The 22614-nt window shown below is 51.1% G+C and overlaps 1 protein-coding gene across 3 annotated transcripts in view; it reads left to right on the top strand.

The window, feature by feature from the left end:
• The window catches only part of TBC1D30 (TBC1 domain family member 30), a 46098-nt gene extending 24836 nt beyond the window's left edge, over positions 1 to 21262 (top strand). For 2 of the 3 annotated variants that reach the window (XM_061566887.1, XM_061566889.1), the window contains 12 exons: positions 8962 to 9023; positions 10310 to 10375; positions 10731 to 10856; positions 11205 to 11390; positions 12771 to 12945; positions 13512 to 13680; positions 14097 to 14202; positions 14768 to 14880; positions 15755 to 15906; positions 17288 to 17521; positions 17928 to 18125; positions 18888 to 21262. In XM_061566887.1, coding sequence (XP_061422871.1) covers positions 8962 to 9023; positions 10310 to 10375; positions 10731 to 10856; positions 11205 to 11390; positions 12771 to 12945; positions 13512 to 13680; positions 14097 to 14202; positions 14768 to 14880; positions 15755 to 15906; positions 17288 to 17521; positions 17928 to 18125; positions 18888 to 19648 — 2348 coding nt within the window. In that variant the 3' untranslated portion in view covers positions 19649 to 21262. Of the gene's footprint in view, positions 1 to 2509; positions 4930 to 8961; positions 9024 to 10309; positions 10376 to 10730; positions 10857 to 11204; positions 11391 to 12770; positions 12946 to 13511; positions 13681 to 14096; positions 14203 to 14767; positions 14881 to 15754; positions 15907 to 17287; positions 17522 to 17927; positions 18126 to 18887 lie in introns of those variants that run through there. The other variant, XM_061566888.1, reaches the window with a different exon arrangement.
• The last annotated feature ends 1352 nt before the right edge of the window (positions 21263 to 22614 follow it).

The raw sequence follows: 22614 nt of genomic DNA, 5'->3' as shown, positions 1-22614 counted from the left end.
CTTGTAGAGAACTCTCACCACGTCCTGCGGCGTGTCCTCGAGACGCGAGGTCGCAGAGCGCGACGCGCAGAGCCCGGCGCCTTGCAGCAGCAGCTCGTGGGCAGTGACTCGGGCAGCAGGCGAGTTCTACCGGCAGAGCACACGTGTGCTGCTGCTCTGGGCACTCGTGCTGCACGAGTGCCCAGCAGCAGCACGAGTGCCCAGCAGCAGCAGGCGAGTTCTACCGGTAGAGCACACGTGCTGCTGCTGCTGCTGGGCACTCGTGCTGCACGAGCTGCATATCTTCTTGGTTCTTTCGGTAAAGTCACGTAGAAGGGAAGTAATAAAATAAGCGTCTTCAGACGCTGTCGCCTCGACAGACCTGGTTTTCACCTGAGGACGGCTGCTTGCGTTGTGGCCGAAACGTCGTGAGAGTTGTTTTATTATGTTTTATTTTTATTATTTTATTACTTCCCTTCTACGTGACTTTACCGAAAGAACCAAGAAGATGAATCTCTGCAGTCACGAAAGCTTTACATTGAAATTTGAGCTGCAGTTCATTTAGAGCCTGAAAGTGCAGCCACGACCGTCCCTGCCCTGCCTCTGTGCTGCTGGCGAGGGCTGCCGTGGGCAGGGGGTGGTGAGTGCGTGTGGGGGTGGTGAGGGCGTGTGGGTGGTGCGTGTGGGGGTGGTGAGGGCGTGTGGGTGGTGCGTGTGGGGGTGGTGAGTGCGTGTGGGTGGTGTGTGTGGGGGTGGTGAGGGCGTGTGGGTGGTGTGTGTGGGGGTGGTGAGGGCGTGTGGGGGTGGTGTGTGTGGGGGTGGTGTGTGTGGGGGTGGTGAGGGCGTGTGGGTGGTTCGTGTGGGGGTGGTGAGGGCGTGTGGGTGGTTCGTGTGGGGGTGGTGAGTGCGTGTGGGTGGTGTGTGTGGGGGTGGTGAGAGCGTGTGGGTGGTGTGTGTGGGGGTGGTGAGGGCGTGTGGGGGTGGTGTGTGTGGGGGTGGTGTGTGTGGGGTGGTGAGGGCGTGTGGGTGGTGCGTGTGGGGGTGGTGAGTGCGTGTGGGTGGTGTGTGTGGGGGTGGTGAGGGCGTGTGGGTGGTGTGTGTGGGGGTGGTGAGGGCGTGTGGGTGGTGTGTGTGTGGAACACTTGGGGGTTGTGTGTGGGTGTGTGGAGCCCTTGGGGGTGGTCAGTGTGTGTGTGTGGATGTGTGTGGATGTGTGTGGGTGTGTGGATGTGTGTGGATGTGTGTGTGTGGATGTGTGTGGATGTGTGTGTGTGGGTGTGTGGATGTGTGGGTGTGTGGATGTGTGTGGGTGTGTGGGTGTGTCGATGTGTGTGTGTGTGGGTGTGTGTGGGTGTGTGTGGATGTGCGGGGGTGTGGAGCACTTGGGGGTGGTCAGTGTGTGTGGGTGTGCGGGGGTGTGGATGTGTGGATGTGTGTGTGTATGTGTGTGTGTGGGTATGTGGGTGTGGTGTGTGGATGTGTGTGGGTGTGTGGATGTGTGTGTGGGTGTGGTGTGTGGATGTGTGTGTGTGGATGTATGTGTGTGGATGTGTGTGTGTGGGTGTGGTGTGTGGATGTGTGTATGTGTGTGTGGATGTGCGGGTGTGTGGACATTGTCGCCCGTCCACCTCGTGTCCCCTGGCGGCCTTCACCGGTTGCTCCTCGCTCACAGCACGTGCCCCCCCCCCCCCAACAGTCTGTTCAGACTTGACGCGAGATCTCTCTTGTGTGAGTGTCTATTTATGCTCGTGATAAAGTATATGGATGGCTGGTTTTTGCATGCGAATGGAAGGTTGTCTGGGTGGGTGTTTTATACGTGTGTGGCATGTGTGTGTGTGTATCTTGTTGTGGGTGTGGTTGTGTGTGTGTGATGTATTATTTAATAATTTACAACCCTTTGTCAATGACGCTGCTGGATGATGGTCTGCTCATTCCACGTGCGTCATTGGGGTTGATCGTCATGGCACGATCTGTGGTGGATATCTGACGGTCATTCGCCAAGATTGACTCAGCCTTAAATGAGTACTTGGTGCGGTGTGTAAACATCGCCACGAGGGAGACAAAAGCGACCGGTCTTCATAGGTTGTGACTCGCTAACAGCACTTGCCCCAACAGTCTGTGCAGGCTACACGGGGGATCTTTGTCTTGATGTTGTGTGTGTGGTGAGGTGCTGCTGTGCCAGAGCCCGACTGAAGTGTTGAAGCCACTGACACGCGGCCACTGCTGATGTCATCTGCAAGCCAGTCGCCAGGGCGACAGGCGCGTGTGTGCTGTGTGTGTGTGGTGTGTGTGTGCTGCGGGTGTGTGGTGTGTGCTGCGTGTGTGGTGTGTGCTGTGTGTGTGTGGTGTGTGTGTGCTGCGTGTGTGTGTGCTGCGCGTGTGTGTGCTGGGGGTGTGTGTGTGTGCTGCGTGCTAGGGATGGGTGTGTGTGCTGTGTGCTAAGGATGGGTGTGTGTGTGTGTGCTGGGTGTGTGTGTGTGTGCTGGGTGTGTGTGTGTGTGCTGGGTGTGTGTGTGTGTGCTGGGTGTGTGTGTGTGTGCTGTGTGTGTGCGCTGGTGTGTGTGTGTGCTGGGGATGCACCACCACCATCTGCTGCTGCTGCACCCTCGGGTGCGGCGCTGCCAAGTGGCCTTCAAAATAAAGGCCCCCCCTCATCACGCCCTTCCACACTGCTTAGCTTTAGTAGAGCATGTTTTGGGGATGGATTAGGACAATTTAAAGTGGCATTTCATCGTCGTGAAAACTTGATGTAATGCGCTCTGTTGGGCCTTTTGCAGAAGATAAACAGCAGCTTTAAATCACAATTACATACGTTTGTGTGCAATTATACGCGCGCACAATGTACTGTAAATATACATTTCGGCTTCGGCAAAGGGAAAATAAAATACCGTTAAATTATACAATATTTGTTTTAAAATCGGAAAGCATTGTAGTTTGACATTCAAAATGAAAATGTACATTGCGGTATTTAGTTTTTTTTTTTCGCTTAATCCAAATGTATCTGTATCCTTGCGTGACAATTATTGTCTATTTAAATTAATACTGTACAAGGGGATACTACAACTAGCCTTTTATAAACCTACTTGCTGTACTGTCTCAATGAGGCATCCTGTTACCCAACAGCTGGATTGACATCCAAGACGCTGACACTGAATATAGCTGCTGCTAAACATGCATACGGATGAAGGTTGCATCTTGACTGCAAGGGTCATGGGTCAAATCCCAGTCGCACAGAGGGCCGGGCACAATGCCCACAACCTACTACTGTGTTGTGGGCACTAAAGATCCCGTGACAACATTTACAAGAGCACGTCTCGTATTCCCAATGTGTACATGAATCACGGTTGTTTTACCGGTTCTTTGGTCGGTGCGCTTTACAAATCTAGGAATCGCTTTCCGCTATCACTTTACTGCTGTATCTTCGTCGTCATGGGAGGAAATGTTGCAAGTCTTTACACTCGTGCTAGGCCACTATGCCGCGGAATGATCATGCTGCTGCTGCCTTGGTAGTGGTGAACAATTAACAAATCAGTTTTGAAATTGAATCGTGGCCCCCGAATCGTGAAGGGGTCATCAAATTTCGGCGGGTGGGGAGCCACCGTTGCGTATGTTGTCTTAATGACATTATAAAGGAGAGGTAACAAGAACAGGAGAGTAAAAAAGCAATGCGAGGAAGCGCATTGCAGCTGCTGGTGTGCTTTTTTCCGTGGACGGCACCTGCATTGCTGAGCCAGGAACGGTGGGAGGGAGGCTCTTACGCAGCAAAGGGCTTGCGATTCCAGCGGTGTCCATAGGAGCAGCCCCTCCCTCCCCGTTCTCACGCTGTGAATTATTAAAAGAGAAGACACCCCGTCACCTCCTGCACCACCCAGCCACCACCATTCCCTGGGAAACCGAGCCGGCGATCCACGCCTTCGTTTCACGCCATCGTCGCCACCGCGTTCCCTGCGAGCGGTGGCTAAATGGACGGCGTTCTTCTTTTTTCACGGAGGAGACTTCCGCGCTGATTTTTTATTCCACTGCTCGTCCATCACACGCCAGCCCGGCGGAGGGGACTGCCGCCGCCGCCGCCGTAGGCTCCGCTGCGGATTTGCGGGGAGGCGTCGCCGTTGTTTGGCGGTCCTCGCCGTCGAAAATTTATCATCAATTTTGCAGCTGCTCCGGTTGGGCTGGAAACCCGTTTGTGCTTTTGGGGTTTAATTATTAGGGATCGTCCGAGCCTGAACCTTCGCGAGCGTCCGGCGACGATCGCCAGGCTGCACGACTGACGGTGTAAATCGGCTGCCGCGGCTCATCCATCACGTCTTCTTGGTGCACCATGGAAGCCGATGGAGCGTTCCGAGGCAGACGGACCTCGCGTTTGGGCGGTGGTTTTTGCGTCTTCCGTGCGGCCGATGAAGGACTCTGCGTTTCTGGAAATGTCGGCACGTCCATTGCCGCATCTGCGAAGATCAATAAAGAAGAGCGAGCGGGCTCTGCAGCATCGTGATTTGGTTGATGTCCTGTTACGGACATTGACTGAGGTCTTAGCATTTTAAATAATAATAACAATTATAGCCTGCCTGTGGTGGTGCTCTTAAACAAAACTAAAAAAGGCCACAAATACTGAATAGTAATTTTTTGTTGTTGTTAATCCGCTAATCGACGTGACTTTTCATGGAATTGGCAAATCAACAACAGCAGCGGCAACAACATCAACATCCTGGCAACGAGATCAATTGAAAGGGGCGACTAAATCTGTCGGCCACATGGTGCTGGGACGCTCGCTCTTCAGCATGGCCGTCGGGGCCCACGACGCCAGGGACGTGCAGGAGAGGGGGGCATCTCCGCTGGCTCTGGGGGGGGCTCGCAGGGACAGCGCCGTGGGGGGCGGCGTCCTGGGCAGGGTGCTTCGTACGCGGCACGGCATTTCCCGCAGCGCACCGCGTCTGCTGTGTATGCTCGAACCAGGTGCGTGGTGGTCTCGCTCATTCACCCTCGGGATCGCTCCCGATCCACTGTGAATCATGACACGCGTGCAATGATATGTAATAATACATCTAAAATACATGGCAGTAATTATCATCCTTTTGTTAACATGCTGCTGGATGAACGCCTGTCCAATGCCTATCAGTCTACTCCTTCTAGCCGTGTGACCATAGCTCACCATGCAGTGCAGATTGATGAAGGCAGAGGACCCAACATTAGTTCTAATCCCTTGCCACTGATGTTAGCCGTGACCAGGAATCACATTCAGGTTGCTGGACTCATAGCACATTGCGCTACCTCCCGCGCCACCGCCTCAACATCGTAAGTCGCATACTGTACGATATTTCCCATTCCCCCTCCCCCTTATTTAAACAAGTACATTTAAAATTCAGATTCTCAGAAAATAAGTTGAATTAACATTTTATTTCTTAGAGAAGAAGTCGTAGACAGTCGTGCTTCACCTCGTGCATGCGGTGTGCTGCTGTGACACGTGTCGGGACAGACGTAGCGGCACTGCCGAGTGATGAGTTCAAATCTGGGTGGTAACCACCCTTGATTGATTCCGATGTTCAAGTGGGATGTGCTGGTCTCAATCCAGTTACTCCTGATCGCTTAAACATAAATTCACGTTCGGTTGTCACTCAATCCAGTTTATTCGATTCGGGAGAATAAAACCCTCGATTTGATTGACGTGCAATGAACGGATTTTTTTGATGGTATAAAAGTTGTGACTGTGTGGATACACAGAGGTCTATTGCAGTGAATTGAGAATGAGTTCTTCTCCGGCCATTCTATGATGCAAGGTGGTGCACTGCTCACGGTGGGAAAACCAAATGTGTTATTCATCATCATCACGGGACACGGATAGAACAAATTCGAGTGTCTATTGGAGAAAACTAAAAATAGATTGTTGGAGCATATTGAATTGAGATAAAGTTTCATCTGTTGAGCAATGGTCCTTCCAGAGCAATATATTTACGAAGTCTCCGATGAGCATGGTTGGCTACGTACGGTGTGAAAGAAGTTCAACATAATACATACAGTACACCCAAGATAATCCAGCATCAATTGTGACCACCACCAGCAGCAGCAGGCTCTGCTTGGTGCCCTGGTGACCTGATTAGGGGCCCGGTTTAGCAGAATACAGAAAAAAGTTCCCAATACTTGCGCAGATAATTAGTTAAAATGGCAAAAATAATTGTCAATAATCAAAATATGTATTTACACGTTCTAGAATGTAAAATATGTAATCCTTTGATACATTATTTATGAGAAAAGTTAATTGTAAAATTTGTATTACCTTTTGTTAACGTTTATCTTAAGTGAATATTATTCAATGGCCACTGACATTCAGTAAACATGCAGTTTGAATTCATACAGTGCTTTGTTATACTGGATTGACACCCAGACCTTGGTATGGTCTGAGTGCTCGACTCACGATTGGAAGGGTCTAAGTTCAATTCTCAGGTTGTGGATCAACTCGGCCTATCGACCTTGTGGGGTAAAGAAAAACGACTGCCACTTTCTGGGAAGTCAACAGTGGACCTCTTGTTAAAACAAAAACAAACCTGGTCCCTCCATGAGAATGTGCACTTCTCACCACTGGCTCAGGGACACGGTAGAGATGAGCATCGCTCCATCGGCAATCGAGCAGGCAGAGTGAACCATACACATCTCCTGGTATTATGTACTTCCTCAACCCTGTAGACACCGTACACATCTCTTGGTATGATGTACTTGCTCAACCCCTCAGACACCATACACATCTCTTGGTGTGATGTACTTCCTCAACCGTTTAGACACCATACACATCTCTTGGTATGATGTACTTGCTCAACCCTTCAGACACCATACACATCTCTTGGTGTGATGTATTTCCTCAACTCTTCAGACATTCTCTTGTTCTGTGGCCACAGTCGGGCAGTCTCATCCACCCAGCCTTATGCACACATTTAAGATGATGTTAAAGAGAAACCACTTTGTTTTTAAATAGCATTTGCTTTCTTTCAATTAAATCGAAATTGTGTGTCATTGACGTCACGGCAATGAGAGCGTGTTGACCCAGGAGGAACTGATGGGGGGGAGCGTTATCTCGACTCCGCGTCTGTTCAGTGTCCATAGTGACGCAGCAGTGTATGCCTGCAGCTCGGCTACACTGCGCTTTGCGATCACATTCGTGCCCTGCACAGGCTGTGAGGGGTGAACGGTGGGTAGCAGTACAGCAAATAAGTCACCGGCTTGTCTTTGTGGAATTATTTTCTTCCACCCCACTTATGTTAGCCGTGGCCAAGAATAAAACCCAGGTCATCGGGTCCATCACACAGTGTGGCATCTGTGACAACTCAGCAGTGTGCTCTAACAATGCAGCACAGCGATATTCTGTAGTGGATATTCCAACACGCTGTACGTTCACTTGACGACGAGCCGCTACCCCATCCACTGTGTGGGGTCCGCGGCCGGGATGTCCGGCTCCCTGACGTGTCTGCGGATGCTGTCGCGTGCTGCTCAGCGCGGTGTTGTCCGTCGTTTCGCTCCCCGTGCCGGGAGCTTCTTCAGTTCCTCCACTTGCGTGGCCATCGCCGTAAGCAGGGAAGTGGCCATCGCAATAAGAACGTGGAATGTCCTCCACTGGCCCTGGACTGCCAACAAGAGATGGACACCACCTCGCTGGCCTACTGAGCAGGGAGACGCTGACTTCACCATTCACGATCACAACCCCATCGGTCGAGAGCAACTCATCCGACCGCTCGCTCACATTTACACACGCTTCACTAAGATCATCTATCGGCGGTGAGAGGCGTACCGAGTCATGGCTCTGACCACTGCGTATGAATGGGGACAGCTGTACCAAGTGGTGGAGCAGTCCATCTGATCCACCCTTTCAGGGGGCGGGGCGGGGGTGCACGAGGCTGACCTCCCCAAGCCATAGCAGATGGTGCAGGCCGTGTGGCTCTCAGGACTCGGCTTTAGAGACGACGCTAATCTCCCGGGCACAGTGCGAGCGTGCGGTGCTCGGGTGGCCTGAAGCGCTAGTACAGCCGAGCGTCCAGCATGGATGAGCAAGGTCGGTGAACGCACATCTCAGAAGTGCCGAGTCAAACCACTCAGGCTCTGGGCGGTGCTCCGTAGTGATGGGTGAATTGAGACGTCGGTGATGAATGTGATTATTCAGGTTATGAATTTAATCATGATCGTGGTGGTTGAATGTGATGTCGGTCATCGTCATGATGACGCTGGTGGTAGTGATATTGAGTGCTGGATTTGATGATTATGATGATCACCGTGGGGCTAAGTTACTGAAAATCCCCGTCTATATTTGCTGTCTAAATGATAACACTAATATGTTTAAAAATGAGGCATTTTTCGGTATTATTATTTGTGATGATAGAATTTAAATGCATCCATGTGTGATTTGCTTCTTCCATGATCCGGCAGAAAGAACAAGGCGCTGGTAACCTGCTGCCGTTGGTTGCATTTGTCAATGTCCAACTTGACTCCTCGAAAGCCACGACTCTAGCAAGTAGCCAAGCGTCGTCCCCCAGCTCACGTGAGCGTGCGTTGGGCTTCCTCTCCATTGGTGGCCCCGAACCAGTGGGGGAACCGTCCCCACATTTCTACGGCGTGACCGGTATCTCCGTAGGACATCCACAAAGTGGTCCTCATTATCCCTTGATTCCAGAGAGATGGTGGCTGAGTCGACCCCTGAAATGGGATTTGAGCCGAGTGTTTCACTGAGAGTACCATGGTCGGGTGAAGTTTAGAAGTATGCTGCTCTAAATTGAATACTAATCTCTTTAGAACTGCTTTTTGTGTTTAGTTTGTTGTCCTTCCCCCGCACCTTCGATTAGCACGGTTGGCTACGTATGGTGCGAAAGAAGTTAAAAATACTGTATATACATACATATTGGTGTCGTGTATGCAGAACCTTCAATAAACTGTGGTGTGCTCCATTCATGCATGTGCTGTGTGTGGTGTGTCTGTCTGGGTGTGTGTGTGTGATTCTGTACCACACAGGCATCGACACTCGACTCAAGTTCACTGTGGCTCCATCACCGGGAGCTGATGGCTTTCAGCAGGTGAGACGAAGGCCACATTCCCAATGGAAGGGGGTGGTCTGATCTTTTGAATAACCTCCTCAAACTTTCACAAAGTGGTACTCGTTTTTATAAAACCTGGATGATTGGCTGAGTTGACCCTCGGCCAGGCTGTGAACTCGTTAAGCTTCTGATCGTACATTGCAGTACCCTGTCTCGCTCATGCCACCGCTGACGGAAAGGCCTCCTCCGCTTGAGGAAGCTCTGTAAGCCCCACAAGTGGATATTTAGCCTCCTGTTCCACGCTGGCCACACATCTTTGAAGAGGGGGGAGTACCCACAGTTTACCCCACCACACCATCTGCCGATCCATTCGCTGTGCTGCGCTGATTGGTGGACAGAGGCTGGGAGCATTAAAAAAAAATCCGCTGGCAGATCCCACCAGCCACTTCTAGATCGCAAGTACCGTGTGCTAACCATGACACTGCGACAGCATTCATTCCATATTTATTTTATGCAATTAACTTGCCGATTAATGGCCAACCATATTGCACTTGATTGACATTTTCAATTAATTCAGTTTTACCCAATCTTGATTTAAAACGAGCATTGGGCAGACAAACACAGTCAAACGACGGGCAGCGGCCGTCACGGTTAAACTCTATTGGGAGATCAGGGAATGCAATTAAATGTGACGGTGCGGTAAGTCCCGTAGAGCCTCATCTCGATGCTGTTGGCAGCCCGGATGTGTTGCTGTGCTGTTTGACCTTTGCTGTGGTCATGGACCAGGGATTTGCTTTGTAAGTGCTGGGAGTGACAGGTCGGTGTTCTGTTGTGGCCCGTTGGAACGTTTGTTTGTCCACTTGGGAAATACTGCCGTCCGTTGCTGGGGCCAACTAACATATGTTAACGTAAACTGCAGGTGCTTCTTAATTACAGCACTTTCCACTCTAAACGTGACAGCCAACGATGACGAATTAGATCTAATGAGCCTCCAATCGGTGCATAACAATAATTATTATTATAATAATAAGCGTGTGGTGATGCACCATGCCACCCGCCCCCACCAGACCTTGAGGGGATAGTGATGGCACGGGAAGGCTTGCAACCAGCAGATGATGATGATGATAATGATTACGTTAACAGCGATGATTATGACGGTGATGATGTTAATGTTATTCACCTTGATATTGATGATGATGATATCCATAATGTTGATGTTGAAAATGATGCTCATGATGAGGACGGTGATGATGATTATGTTGATGTTATGATGATCGTGACGCCGGCGATGATGATTCAATGGAACGTTGTCCCGTGTCCCACAGTGGTACGATGCCCTCAAGGCAGTGGCCCGTCTCCCCACCGGCATTTGCAAGGACTGGCGCAGGAGGGTGAGGCACTCACACACGTCTGGGCTCTGGGACCACGTTTGCTATTCGCGACCATCACGCCGGTGCTTTGATTCCGACGCGGTTTGCGGTGGTTTCACAGCGGGGGGCTATTTGCCTGCCGTGTGAGCCCAATGGAATAATTTGCAGGTGTTTTTTTGAAATGTGGAAAATTTGGACCTTGATTTCGATGGACTCAACACATACGTTTGTTTAAATGTGGAAACACGGAACGGAGATCTGCTGGTGTAGTTCTCGAGTGTTTGTTGTTGTCTGGGCTGACTGCTAGTGGGTGAGATGCGGTGGTTCTGATCGGAAAGCTCCGTTACAGGTGTCTCACTCTGGCCCTGTTCTACAGGTGTGGCTCACTCTGGCTGACCAGTATCTGGAGAGCAACGCCATCGACTGGGAGAAGACGCTACGTTTCGCCTTCAACGACCGCAGCAACCCCGACGATGAATCGATGGGCGCGCAGATTGTAAAGGTCCGGAACTCGCTGTCTGTTCAAGAAACAAGCGCTCACCCTCAACCCTCCTCCTCCCGGATCTATTGGGAGCACCCATTTTCTATTCTTTTTTTAACTACTAGCGAGAGGACAGAAGAGATGTAGACCAAATATAAAGATATAGAGAGGTGAGAAAATGTAGACAAAAGATTGAGCTGTAGGGAGATGAGATAAGATAGATGTAGATGAGACAGAAGTAGTGAAATGAGAGCAACGTAGACGAGAGACACAGATGGAGTTATACAGACGAGATAGGGATAGGAAAGACGAATTCGCATTTTTTGCTCACGCCTAGCATGGCCACCCCTGCTGCGTCTGCCGCTGCAGGACCTGCATCGCACGGGCTGCAGCGCGTACTGCGGGCGCGAGGCCGAAGGTGACCGCGTGGTGCTGAAGCGCGTGCTGCTCGCGTACGCTCGCTGGAACAAGGCCGTGGGCTACTGCCAGGGCTTCAACGTGCTGGCCGCACTCGTGCTGGAGGTCACCGAGGGGGACGAGGGCGAGGCGCTCAAGGTGCCCCCCCCCTCCCACCACCACCACCACGGGCCTGAGCCTCCCTCGTCGTTACCGTGTCGCGGGTTTCACCCCGAGGGCTGGAGATGAGAGTTGGAGGAGGACCCGTGACGTAACTCGCTCTCGTGGTGTTGTACAGGGATCTTGGTTCGCTTTGTTACGCACTGTCAGCACAGTACTGCTGGGGAACAGTGCTACCTACAGAAGGCCGCTAGGCTGAAGAAAGTCTTTCCATAATCTGTAGAGGTATTATTGCTCACATGTCTATATAGACTTTATCCAAATCCGGGAATATAGCCCTGGGCCAAGATAGGAATATGGAGCTGGCATGGGCCCCTCCCCTCTCGGGCCGTAGTCTCCTCGGCAGGTACCGTCAGTTAGCGAACAATCAGCCTTTTGTCAATTATATCTAGAAAAAGAGGTAATTAAATCCCATGTTTATTTTGGCTCCAGCCATTGGAATGTGGAATTTCGACTGCTGGACTTGAAATTAGACACCAGTGATCTCAGCCAGTCAATCCATAGCACCTGGGTCTGTGCTGCGACCTCCTGTGAGTGAGCCTTCATCACGTTACGTGGCCTCAAGGTGCACCTAGCCTGGCACAAAGTGCCTTGGTGACGTCACCGCCACTTGGTGGCGAATGTCGGTGGTTGTGGAGGTGTGCCCGCGTGTAACGTGTGTGAAGTGTCCCTGCTGAGCGGATGTCTCTCGGCTTCCTGCTTCCTGGCTGTTATCCTTCGGAGCTGATCTTAATGGAACTTTTGGCTTAGTGAGTTTCCACCATCTCCCACTGTACTGCCATGCCTACAGACAACGTGGGACCCGACTTGTATAATGTATGGATTGTAAGATCGCAATAAGGCAGCGACTTGGAATATTATCGTTCAAATCTGCGACAGGTGAATCTAAACGTTTTTTTTCCCTGCAAAATAAATAACAACAAATATTTTTGCCTGGTGATTGCCTTCTCAAGCACTTGGCAACACAATTTGCCCTTTAATATTTTTCTTTCCACACCTTTCTGTTTATCCCATTTACCCAATTATAATTATCGGACTTTTCCCAATTGCTACATTATCCCTGCACCTTCCTGCCCTTGTCACTCCCTCCACTGCTTCCCCTTTCACTACCACCCCCTTCTTTACCACCCCATTGTCATGCCACCCTCTTCACCACCACCGCCTTCGTTGATTTCGCTACCACCCCTTTTCAGTGCTGCCACCTCCTTCATTCCGCCCCCCCCCCCTTGTTCATCGCAGCCTTCCTTGCTTCCTCACTGCTGCCCCCTGTAGTTCCCGCCCCAATTGTGTTTCCACCACGGCTCCTGTGCTCACTTGGCGTGGCGTGTGCTGCCCCCTGGCTGCTGCCCCGCTGGTCAGGTGATGATTTACTTGATCGACAAGGTGCTGCCCGACAGCTACTTCGCCAACAACCTGCGCTCGTTGTCCGTGGAGATGGCCGTCTTCCGAGACCTGCTGCGTCTGCGTCTGCCCGACCTCTCGCTGCACCTGGACGGCCTGCAGCGTGCCGCCAACCGCGACACCGGAGGGACAGGTGGGGGTCACGTGGGGTGGTCATGTGGGAGTATGTGGGGGCATCGGTAATTAATATCTAAACCGGTAGTTAAATTGGATGTATTAAGTGACTGAAACATCTTAATATATAGAGGACCGTAGGCTGCTGCCATCCCACTTGTCTGCTTCCTTCACACCTCTGAGTTGTTCTATCTCTTCAAGATTGAGCGAATATTGTGCGCGTAAAAAGTTTAAATCATTATTAATATTACAAGAGCTTAGGGAAAATAGACAATGGGAGGGAATACCAATGTGGAGGAGCTTCAGGAAATAACCAGAAAGAGACGCGTTTGGCTTGCAGTCAGGTGGCGGAGCACAGGACGGATGGGACAACACCGTGAGCTGTTAGACCAAGTCTGAGTGTACGCTACTTGGGGGATGTTTAGAAAGTAAAAGTCTATTTTATATAGCGCCATTCACACAAGGCCTCAGTGCTTTACAACACAATCCCAGCAAAAACCCTTCACACTCAAACTAGATGGATACGCAAGAGAAACCTCGACTGACGGAGCTTCCCTCACGGTCTTTGTGTGTGCGTGCGTGCAGGCAGCTACGAACCGCCGCTCACCAACGTGTTCACCATGCAGTGGTTCCTCACGCTGTTTGCCACGTGCCTGCCCAAGGCAGCCGTGCTGCGCATCTGGGACTCTCTCTTCTTCGAGGGTTCCGAGGTCATCCTGCGCGTGGCCCTCGCCATCTGGGCCAAGCTTGGAGAGTAAGCGATGGCGAGGGGTCGCGGGGTCACGGGGTCATGGGGTCATCTGGGGATCCAGTGCCTCGCCGTGTTCAAGCCGCTACTGTACATGGTGGGCTCACATCGTCGCGTCTTGACAGAGACTTTTACAAAAAGGGGGTTTGGAACCTACGCCTTGTGGACTGGATATGGGCCCACATGAGGCTTCCCACTCGGAGCATCTTAGCTACACCGATTGGGCACTAGAGGGGAATATTTCTGACTTTGCAACCTTGTTTTTTATATTTTAGTGCCGTCAACGTAAGCCCTAACCATTGCCCACATTATTATTGGATTACGCCGAGGTGTGTGTGGCCCACCACCAAACATATTTGGAAGCCGTGTTTGGGCCTCGGTAAGGAAGAGGTTCCCCCACCCCCTGCGCGCGTGGTGCCCAGGCGGATCGAGCACTGCCGCAGTGCGGACGAGTTCTACAGCGCCATGGGCCAGCTCACGCAGGAGATGCTTGAGAAGAACCTCGTCGACTGCAAAGAGCTCATGCAGGTGGGGACGACGCTCGCGCCGGCGGCAGGGCGCGCCCGCCTCGACACGCGGGGCCCGGAGCACTCCGCACTCCACAAAGCGGGCCGCGTCGGGACTCAAACGCGGGATTTAAAAGGGCGCCCCCGGTGGCAGCTGTCCTTATGTGGCACAATGCGACTGCATCCGGTCTTGCAAGCGGGCAAGATTTCTCGAGTAGTGGGGCGATGACGTTTATAATTCTGAACGGATTCATTGTGTCGTTGGTGGGTGTTTGTTGAGAATGACCCACAAAGAGTCGATCTCTCAAAACTCATTCTCAGATCTCGTTCCGTGATCATTTGAAGCGATCCACACAATCGGGGGCGGTGCACTTTCCGTGCATAGCAGTCAAAACAATTAGTTTATTTATCTCTTCCGAATATAAGCCAATTTCCGATGTATGTCACCGACATTAACTTTTATGTGGCGGTTGTCCAAACGGTGCCATTGTCTCATAGGCGTCTCTGTATTGCTTCGCTCGATGTGACGGAGGTGGTTCTGACGTTGCTCCCGGTTGAACACCTGGCCCTGTCTCCGTCGTACGCAGACGGTGTACTCCATGGCTCCGTTCCCGTTCCCTCAGCTGGTGGAGCTTCGAGAGAAGTACACCTACAACATCACGCCCTTCCAGGCCCACGTGAAGCCTCACGGCGCGCACGGGTACGCTGCTACAACACCGTGTCCGCGTGTCTGTGCACACGTGTGTGTGTGTGTGTGCAGTTGGAGCCACTACACGCTGCTTGTAATGATCGGTAATTACAGAACGCCGCACCATGGGGGCTCGCGAGGAATGGAGCTGGCCGATAACATTTAATTATTTTTTTACATTTGTGTGATGCGTGCGTGCCTGTGCATGGCTTCTTGTGTTTAGTTCTGTGCCTGCGTGTGTGTGTGTGGGCACGGGTTGCTCCTCTGCTGCCCCCCCTACCCCATAATATGGAACTTTCTTCCCTCGGCCATCGGTGCTGTTGGCTTCCCGCCTCTATTCAAGTCTATGCTCATGGCCTTCTCTTTCACCTGGGCCTTTGCCGGAGTGCCTCTACAAAATAAACACGCCCATCGTTTCTGGATAGTCTTGAGATGCTGTCACATTTAGTTCATGGGCCAGAGCGGAAATTTCTCCCACCTGAGGTAGCAAATTCTTAAGTAGTATCGATGTGGCTAATAATAGTACATAATTTGTTAAATAAATAAATAAAATACTAATTTTATGAAAATAACTAAACTAAATCACATTTCGGAGGCAACACAAGTTTCCGAAACGCCGTGATTTAATTAATTTCTTTTTATTTTTTATTTTTCATCTACGTGACTTTACCGAAAGAACCAAAGAGTATGTATCCTTGCAGTCACAAAAACTTCAAATCTAGAATCATTTGTTAACTTTACTAATTTCAAATGGCTACCACATCGTTCACAAGCGGTGATTGTGTCTGGGTCCGTGGCCTCATGGAGTCCCTCTATCGATACACTTTGCACCTGCGTTCTGGTGAGTGAAGCGTGCGTTGTGGTGCGTGCGTTGCGGTGCGTGCAGCGTGCCGGTGCTGGGGAACCGGGACCGCGACAGCGACGACGACCTGGAGCTGGAGGACGACGACACCGCCGCCATCCCGGTCACCTGCCTGGGCCCCTTGGGGGGCCTCTGGCAGGTGGGGACACAGCGGCCGCACGTCCCGAGCCTCCGAGGTAGGGGCGATACCGCCCGAGCTGACGACTGAGACGACGGTGACGATGGGGAGGGAGGTGGCCGAGAGGCTGGCGGTGAGAGCCACTGCTGAGTGGCTCGGGAGGCGAGGTGCAGGTCAGGAGTGAAATACTCCATTTCAGGTCGAATCCAGTCAGCGTCTTGCTGTGGACTCGAGTGAGGCGGCTGCGAGTGTGAACACACTCGCCGTGACAAATTGGGGCACACCGGCTTGCATTTAAATAGCAGAGCTGTTGTGATTACGGTACAGGGATCGTAGTCTTCACATCGGCCAAAAGCATCCCACGGGTCGCGATTGGTTTAAGTGTACGAGAGGCCGCACTTCACGGGAAAGGCATGCAAACAACCGGGGATGCAGTGCATTCCAGCAGCATCCATTAAAGAGCTGTTGTCTACGGATGACTGTGTGGTGTCTCCACTCACACGACCAGTGGGGTGGTGGTGCTCGTCTGTGAGCGATCCTGAGCCAGAAGTGGTGTTCACAGTCCTTTGCTTGGTGGCAATATTTTTAGAGAACACCCACTGTTGACTTCCTAAAAAGCGGGAATGATTTCGTCGACCCAGGAAGGAGGAGCTGACTCAACCTCTAACCTCTTGAACTCGTGCCTCCCGATCATGAGTTGAGCCAATGTTCTAACCCACACTGACATCCAAACACCAAGATCCTCGGTTTGAATGAGGAGTGAGTTGATGGGCAACATCTGGGCACTTGACTATGAAAAATCTGACTGTAGATCTCTTCATGATATTTAATAATTCTGACCAGCATACAATTACACTGGTGATGTGATGACGAGGTCGCTGAGGAATATCACAGTGATGTGTACATTGGTCTTCAAGGTCGTGAGCTATTTTTTATTGAATAAGTTACAGTGATGAAGATTGTTATGTAAATGATGATATTCATGAAATTATGCTCTTTATATTTATACTAAGATGAACCTGATAATTAATATGATTAAATATCATGTTGTATATGAGCCTGATGATGAAACTTTATAACAATTAACGATGATCATGTACATGACGTCACTGATGCAGATTAAAAAGATGATACTGACACTCGGTGATGGTGCCGACAATGGGAACGAATTGCAATGCTGAGAGCGGAGATCACCTCGATGTTGACAATAACAGCGATGCTGACGATGACTGTGGTGATGCTGACGATGACAATATTGACGACGATATTGACGATGATTTTGACAATGACAGTGATGACGACGATTCTGACGATGATGGTAGTGATGACGATAATCCTGGTGGTGATGACGACAACGATACTGACAATGACGGTGGTGGTGACGACGACGACGTCGATGCTGGCGACGCTGTAACGGCTTCCCCCTCCCTGTGCCGTAGACCACGCCGGGGAGGAGGGCGGCGGTGGCGGTGGGGGCGGCCGTGGGCGCAGCGTAGCCGAGGCGAGCCCGGGGGCCGTGGGCTCGGGCCGCACGGCCGCACACGAGCACCAGGCAGCGCTCAACAGCATGATGATGGAGCGCATGAGCACCGACATCCAGGCTCTGACGCGCCAGTACGGGCGCATCCGTCACCGGCAGAGGCTGCAGACGCACCTGGTGTGCCCCCGTACAGGTGCCTCCTCCTCTACGTTGTCCCTCAGGTCGATCGTTTGTCTCTTGGTCTGCCTGTCAACCTGGCCACCTGTCGGCATTTATACCTTTGCGTGCGTGCGTGTGCAGAGCCTAGTGGGAGCGGTTAGCATGCCGCACGACAAACCTGCCACCCGAGTTCGATTCCTGCTCAAGGCCAACACCAGTGACGATTATCTGAACCGGTCCTGGGCCTCCCCTAGATCGACTCGGCCTCAAAAGAGTGCCTGGTGTGGTGTGTAAACATCGCCACGAGGGAGAGAAAGGCAGCCGGGCATGGTGCTGGCAACCCACCCCCTCATGTGCCGTGCCGGCCTTCGTAAGCGCTCGCTAACAGCACTTGACCCAAAAGTTTGTTCAGGCTATAGGAGGGATCTTTGTCTTTGCAGAGCCTAGGCCCATGCTACTGTCGGGGCCCAGCATGGAGCCCCCACCTGTGCTCAACCACCTGATGCTGAGCAAGCAGCTGCAGCGCACGGCCTGCGAGAGGAACTGCACGGTGGTGCGCGACGGGGTGGTGGAGGGCGCCACCGCCAAGCGCAGCGCGGGCGCACGCAGCCGCCGGAGCAGCAGCGACAGCGCCCCAGGTGACGATGTCCTCGCGTGTCACGGGACTCTACTAGGGCTCGTAATGGCCGTGTTCGCTGCAGGTGCCGGGGTCTCGAGCTCAGATCCTGGTTAATGTTGTTGTTGTTGCTATGCTGGTCGTGGAGAGGTAAAAATATTCTATCCGTGTGCACAGTCACGTGTGTGTGCATTTTTGTACGTGGCCGTGTACGGATAGACCGGCCTCCACCATAGCAATATCGAATTTCTGCCGGGTGGCGAGATGTAAACTACCTCGCCTGGTAATGCAGGAGGTCGTGGGTTCGATCCCGGCCCTGACACCTGCGGTATATTTTGAGTTTGCGTGTCTCTCTCCCCGTGGGTGCATGGATTTTTCTCCGGGTCTTCCGGTTTTTCCCTCCACATTTAGAATCAACATCACGCGTTTAAAGTATTTGGCTGAATTTGTTTTCCACTTGATAAGCCAGTTCGTTGAGCTATCATTTGTGGCCAGGTTGCTTCTGAAAAAGAGCTGTATAGCTCAGTGAGCCTTACCTGGTAAAATAACATTTTCGTTTAGAATACTGCTAAACCCTTGTTTAATCAGAGAGGCAATTTGATGTTTGACTTACATACAGAACACTTCAGCAAGAGTGGAGACTCGATCCATTGGCAGAAATTCCACATTGTCCTGGGTGTGAGGGGTGATGGGTGATGAGCGGGGGTATGAGCAGTCTCTGCTTGGTCATCCATTGTTGACGATGCTAAAACTGGTACCAACTTTTTATGTACCCCCGGTGCAGGCTCCCGCTGCAAGCCGGACAGCCCTGACGGAGCGGGCGTGACGGGAGATGAGCACGAACCTGCACCGCACCGTCACGAGCAACGCGGCGACGCCCGCCCCGACGTCGGCTCCGGCTCCGATGCCGGCTCCACCAGCACTTTGGGGAGCGCTGGGGACGAGGGGCCCCACCGCTCCGACGGAGTGATCGAGGAGCCCGCCGAGGGCGGCTCCGGCAGTACCGTCTCGCCGTCGTCCGGTTGCTGCGGCGGCTACGGCATCGACGCTTCGGAGAAGCCGGCGAACCCGGACATTGCCCGGCCCAAGGAGCTCGCGTCGCAGCCGCGTGGACGTGGCGAGACTGCTTCGGACGGCTCGGGTGCGGCGAGTGCGACGGGCGCAAAGGATCCTCGGTCTTCGGACAACAGCTCGGCGGCGGTGGTGGAGGCGGTCCCGGACGAGCGCCCCGTGGCGGAAGGAGGCGTCTCGCGGCCCGTGTTCGGGGACGGAGACGAGAGGCGGCCCAAGTCCCGCACGAGTTCGACGTCGTCGGCCGCGAGCGCCCGTTCAGTGGAGTCGCGCGGCAGCTCGGACGCGAGCGAGGGGCGGCCCGGCTCGGCCGCGGGGCCACGGGCGCCGGCGTTCAACCCGTTCCCCAGCGCCAAGACGCCGCGCAAGTCGGCGGCGGCAAAGAATCTGGGGCTGTACGGCTCGGGCGGGCGAACTGCCGTGCCGCCGATGTCTCGGCACAACGGACGAGCCAGCGGCAAGGCCGGCAGCTAGGACTTGATCAGAAACATAGAAATATTGAACAGCAAGAGAAATGGTGACGTTGTTTCCACACTCCAAACGAGCGGTTGGTGGGGACGTTCCCTTGTTTGGCAGTTTTGAGCCAACGATGGAAGTTCTTCACTCCTCCCGCGAGGGCCAGGCCCCATAGCGTCGGCGCTGTTGGTTCCCGTGAAATGGTACTCTATCTACCCAGAAAGGATGATGGGATGATTTGACGCTTGACCAGGGTTGTAACTGGCATCCTTTCGACGGCGAGTCACGGGTGCGTGTCTGTGTGTGTCTGTGTGTGTCTGTGTGTGTCTGTGTGTGTCTGTGTGAAGATTGAGAGCAAGGCTCGATTGATATACACTTCAATCGATCTATTGTCACACAATGTCTTCTCATGCTGCAATGTATATATACACATCTATCATGGTAATGATAATGATTAATATATTGAGTAATAATGAAGCAGTGTCATTTCTAAATAATAGTTTATTATAATAGTTAAATAACATTTTAAAAGTCCGTGCCTCCCTTCTCCAAAGAAGATTGGGGAGTACCTGTCTTCATTGGCGGTCCAAAGCCAGTGGTGGAAATTCCACATTTCTTTGGCGGAGGTCACCATCTCCATATCATAACCACTGTTGGCTTCCTCCAAAATGGTGAAAAAGTGTGCATATTTATGTATCCAACTATCGTGTGAATTTTACACGAAGAAGACTGGATGGGTTATTTACAGTGCTTGTGGTAAAGTTGTGGTGTGGTGGTGTTCGGCACCATAGAACATCTATGACATTTGTCGCATTAAATCATGACAGCCCTATCACATCTCCCAGTGTTGGTAAAACAAAAAAATAGGGTTCCTAAAGCAAACCCATAGGGTTTACCCACATTCCTGTACAGGCCCATACGGCATACAGCCGTTTCAATACGGGAATTTGTTTTTTATTTTGTCTAGTTAGTTTTTTTTTCTCCCTTGTGATGGGACTTTGTAGGATGAACCTTGATATGTATAAGGGCACGGGGTGACCAATAAGGTCTGAATTGTTCTGTAATAAGGTAGGGCACTGATAAGGGGTTGACAGATTTGCCAAAGTCGGGTCCCAGTAACCCCATAATACCGCTGCCTCCAGCGTGTGAGCGTCAAAAAGAGGACTATTGTTTATCATGGACTCATGTATCATGTCTTCGGATTACATTTTCCAAAAAGTAATTCCTAAATTATTTAAAAAAGGAAAGTCGTGGACAGTTTGTGTTATTATGAAGATAGTAGCAACTAATTCAAATAAATGATGCTTTAATAGTCAAAGGGTAAATCAGCCTATGATAATATGAAGAAAGTATGCATGGAATTAATAGAGAGTACTGTGCTCGACCGTGTTTTGGAAATGCCAAATACAGGATTAGGTGACACCGAGTCCTCGAATCTCTGGTCATCTGTAACTAGAAACCATCAAGTAAAACTATCCCAACACTTCGTGTCTTTCTACCTTGCCTACTCCGCAAGTACGAGAGAAAGTAAAAATGTAATATTACAAGAAATCTTGTTCATAGCAGAACCAAAGCCTTCAACGAAAATATTCGCATATCGTGGGATTTTTCGTAATAAAGACGATAAAAACATTTGACTTCGCTCCAATGGATAATTGTAAACACGAGACCAACATTCAAAATGGCGCAACTCTCATTTGCTGCTCGCGGTTGTGATGTTTTTCACATTTCAATGTCGTCATTCCAGTCATGGCCTAGTTAACGAGACATGGTCCCAGGTCCAGATGTAGAACAGAGATTAATGCAACAATACCAAGCTGTGCATGTGAATTGAAACTTGCTGCTGTTAAGTTTATATATATAAAAATACAATTCAAAGATGTTCTTTGTTTTTTTGTTGTTGCGTAAAACCTGTCCATAAGTGCGTGTATTGGCTCTCAGAGCCTGATTTTAGAGGCCTGTTTTGTTGCTGCAATTTGACTGGAATTTTGTACAACATTGTACTATCGTATGGCACTCGTACGACGAGAGGGACATGGATTGCATGATGCAGCGAACATCTTTCTCTGCGGCCCCTCTGCTTGATCCACACGCTTGTGTAGTTGTGCGGTGTTTAGCTTTCCTTCAGCAAGTCGGTGAAAGGACAAATCAAATAATACCCTCTCCAGCTCTGTCATTGGCACTACCGTATAACTAGCGGTGGACATAATCACACGACTTACTATTCATTAGAATATCACATACATCATTTAGGCATTCAGCCAAATTTGAAGACGAACTTTTTAACGTTTGTATTCAGTAGACTGGCATCCCTGTCACCATCTTATCGTTTCAGTCTCTCTCGCTCTAAACATGCCAAGCAGGGCTCCTGAAATTCCGTCTCCAGGTGGGTTGAGACCTTTCTGGACAAGGGGGATCTATTGTTATGATCGCAAATGGTCCCAGTAGCATGTGTCGGTGCTTAATAAATGGGATGGGCCTGGAACAGGTCCCATGCTGCTAAGCTGTGCAATTTCACTAAATCACATTATCGTTAAAAGTAACACAACTTGAATTAAATCTTGACTTAAAGCTTTCGTGACTGCAGGAATTCATATTCCTGTTTTTGTTATTTTTTTAACCTATCTACGTGACTTTGCCGAAAGACCCAAATAATACTTTAATTGTAAATAATGAAGCGCATTGAGTTTAATGTTAACATAACCAAAACAATCAAGCACGAAATGACTGCACAGTATTGTAACCTTTATTACTGGGACGTTGTGTTCCTATTACGATTCTGCTAAATGGTAACCGCTAAACCGGTAACCGTTTCCATTGGAATTATATTCGGAATAGGTGGGCGCACCCACACTTTACCCCACCACCACCACCCGTGAGTCTGTGATGAAGCCCAGTTGTGGTTGTTGTTGCTGGGGGGGGGCAGGGGTATGTGGTGAAGCCCAGTTGTTGTTGTTGTTGCTGGGGGGGGCAGGGGTCTGTGG

This window comes from Lethenteron reissneri, chromosome 38 (assembly GCF_015708825.2).
Source record: "Lethenteron reissneri isolate LAM-NWPU_2019-01 chromosome 38, ASM1570882v1, whole genome shotgun sequence".
Lineage (NCBI taxonomy): Eukaryota > Metazoa > Chordata > Hyperoartia > Petromyzontiformes > Petromyzontidae > Lethenteron > Lethenteron reissneri.
The sequence above is the reverse complement of the archived record's forward strand: the minus strand, read 5'-3'. Positions and strand labels throughout refer to the sequence as shown.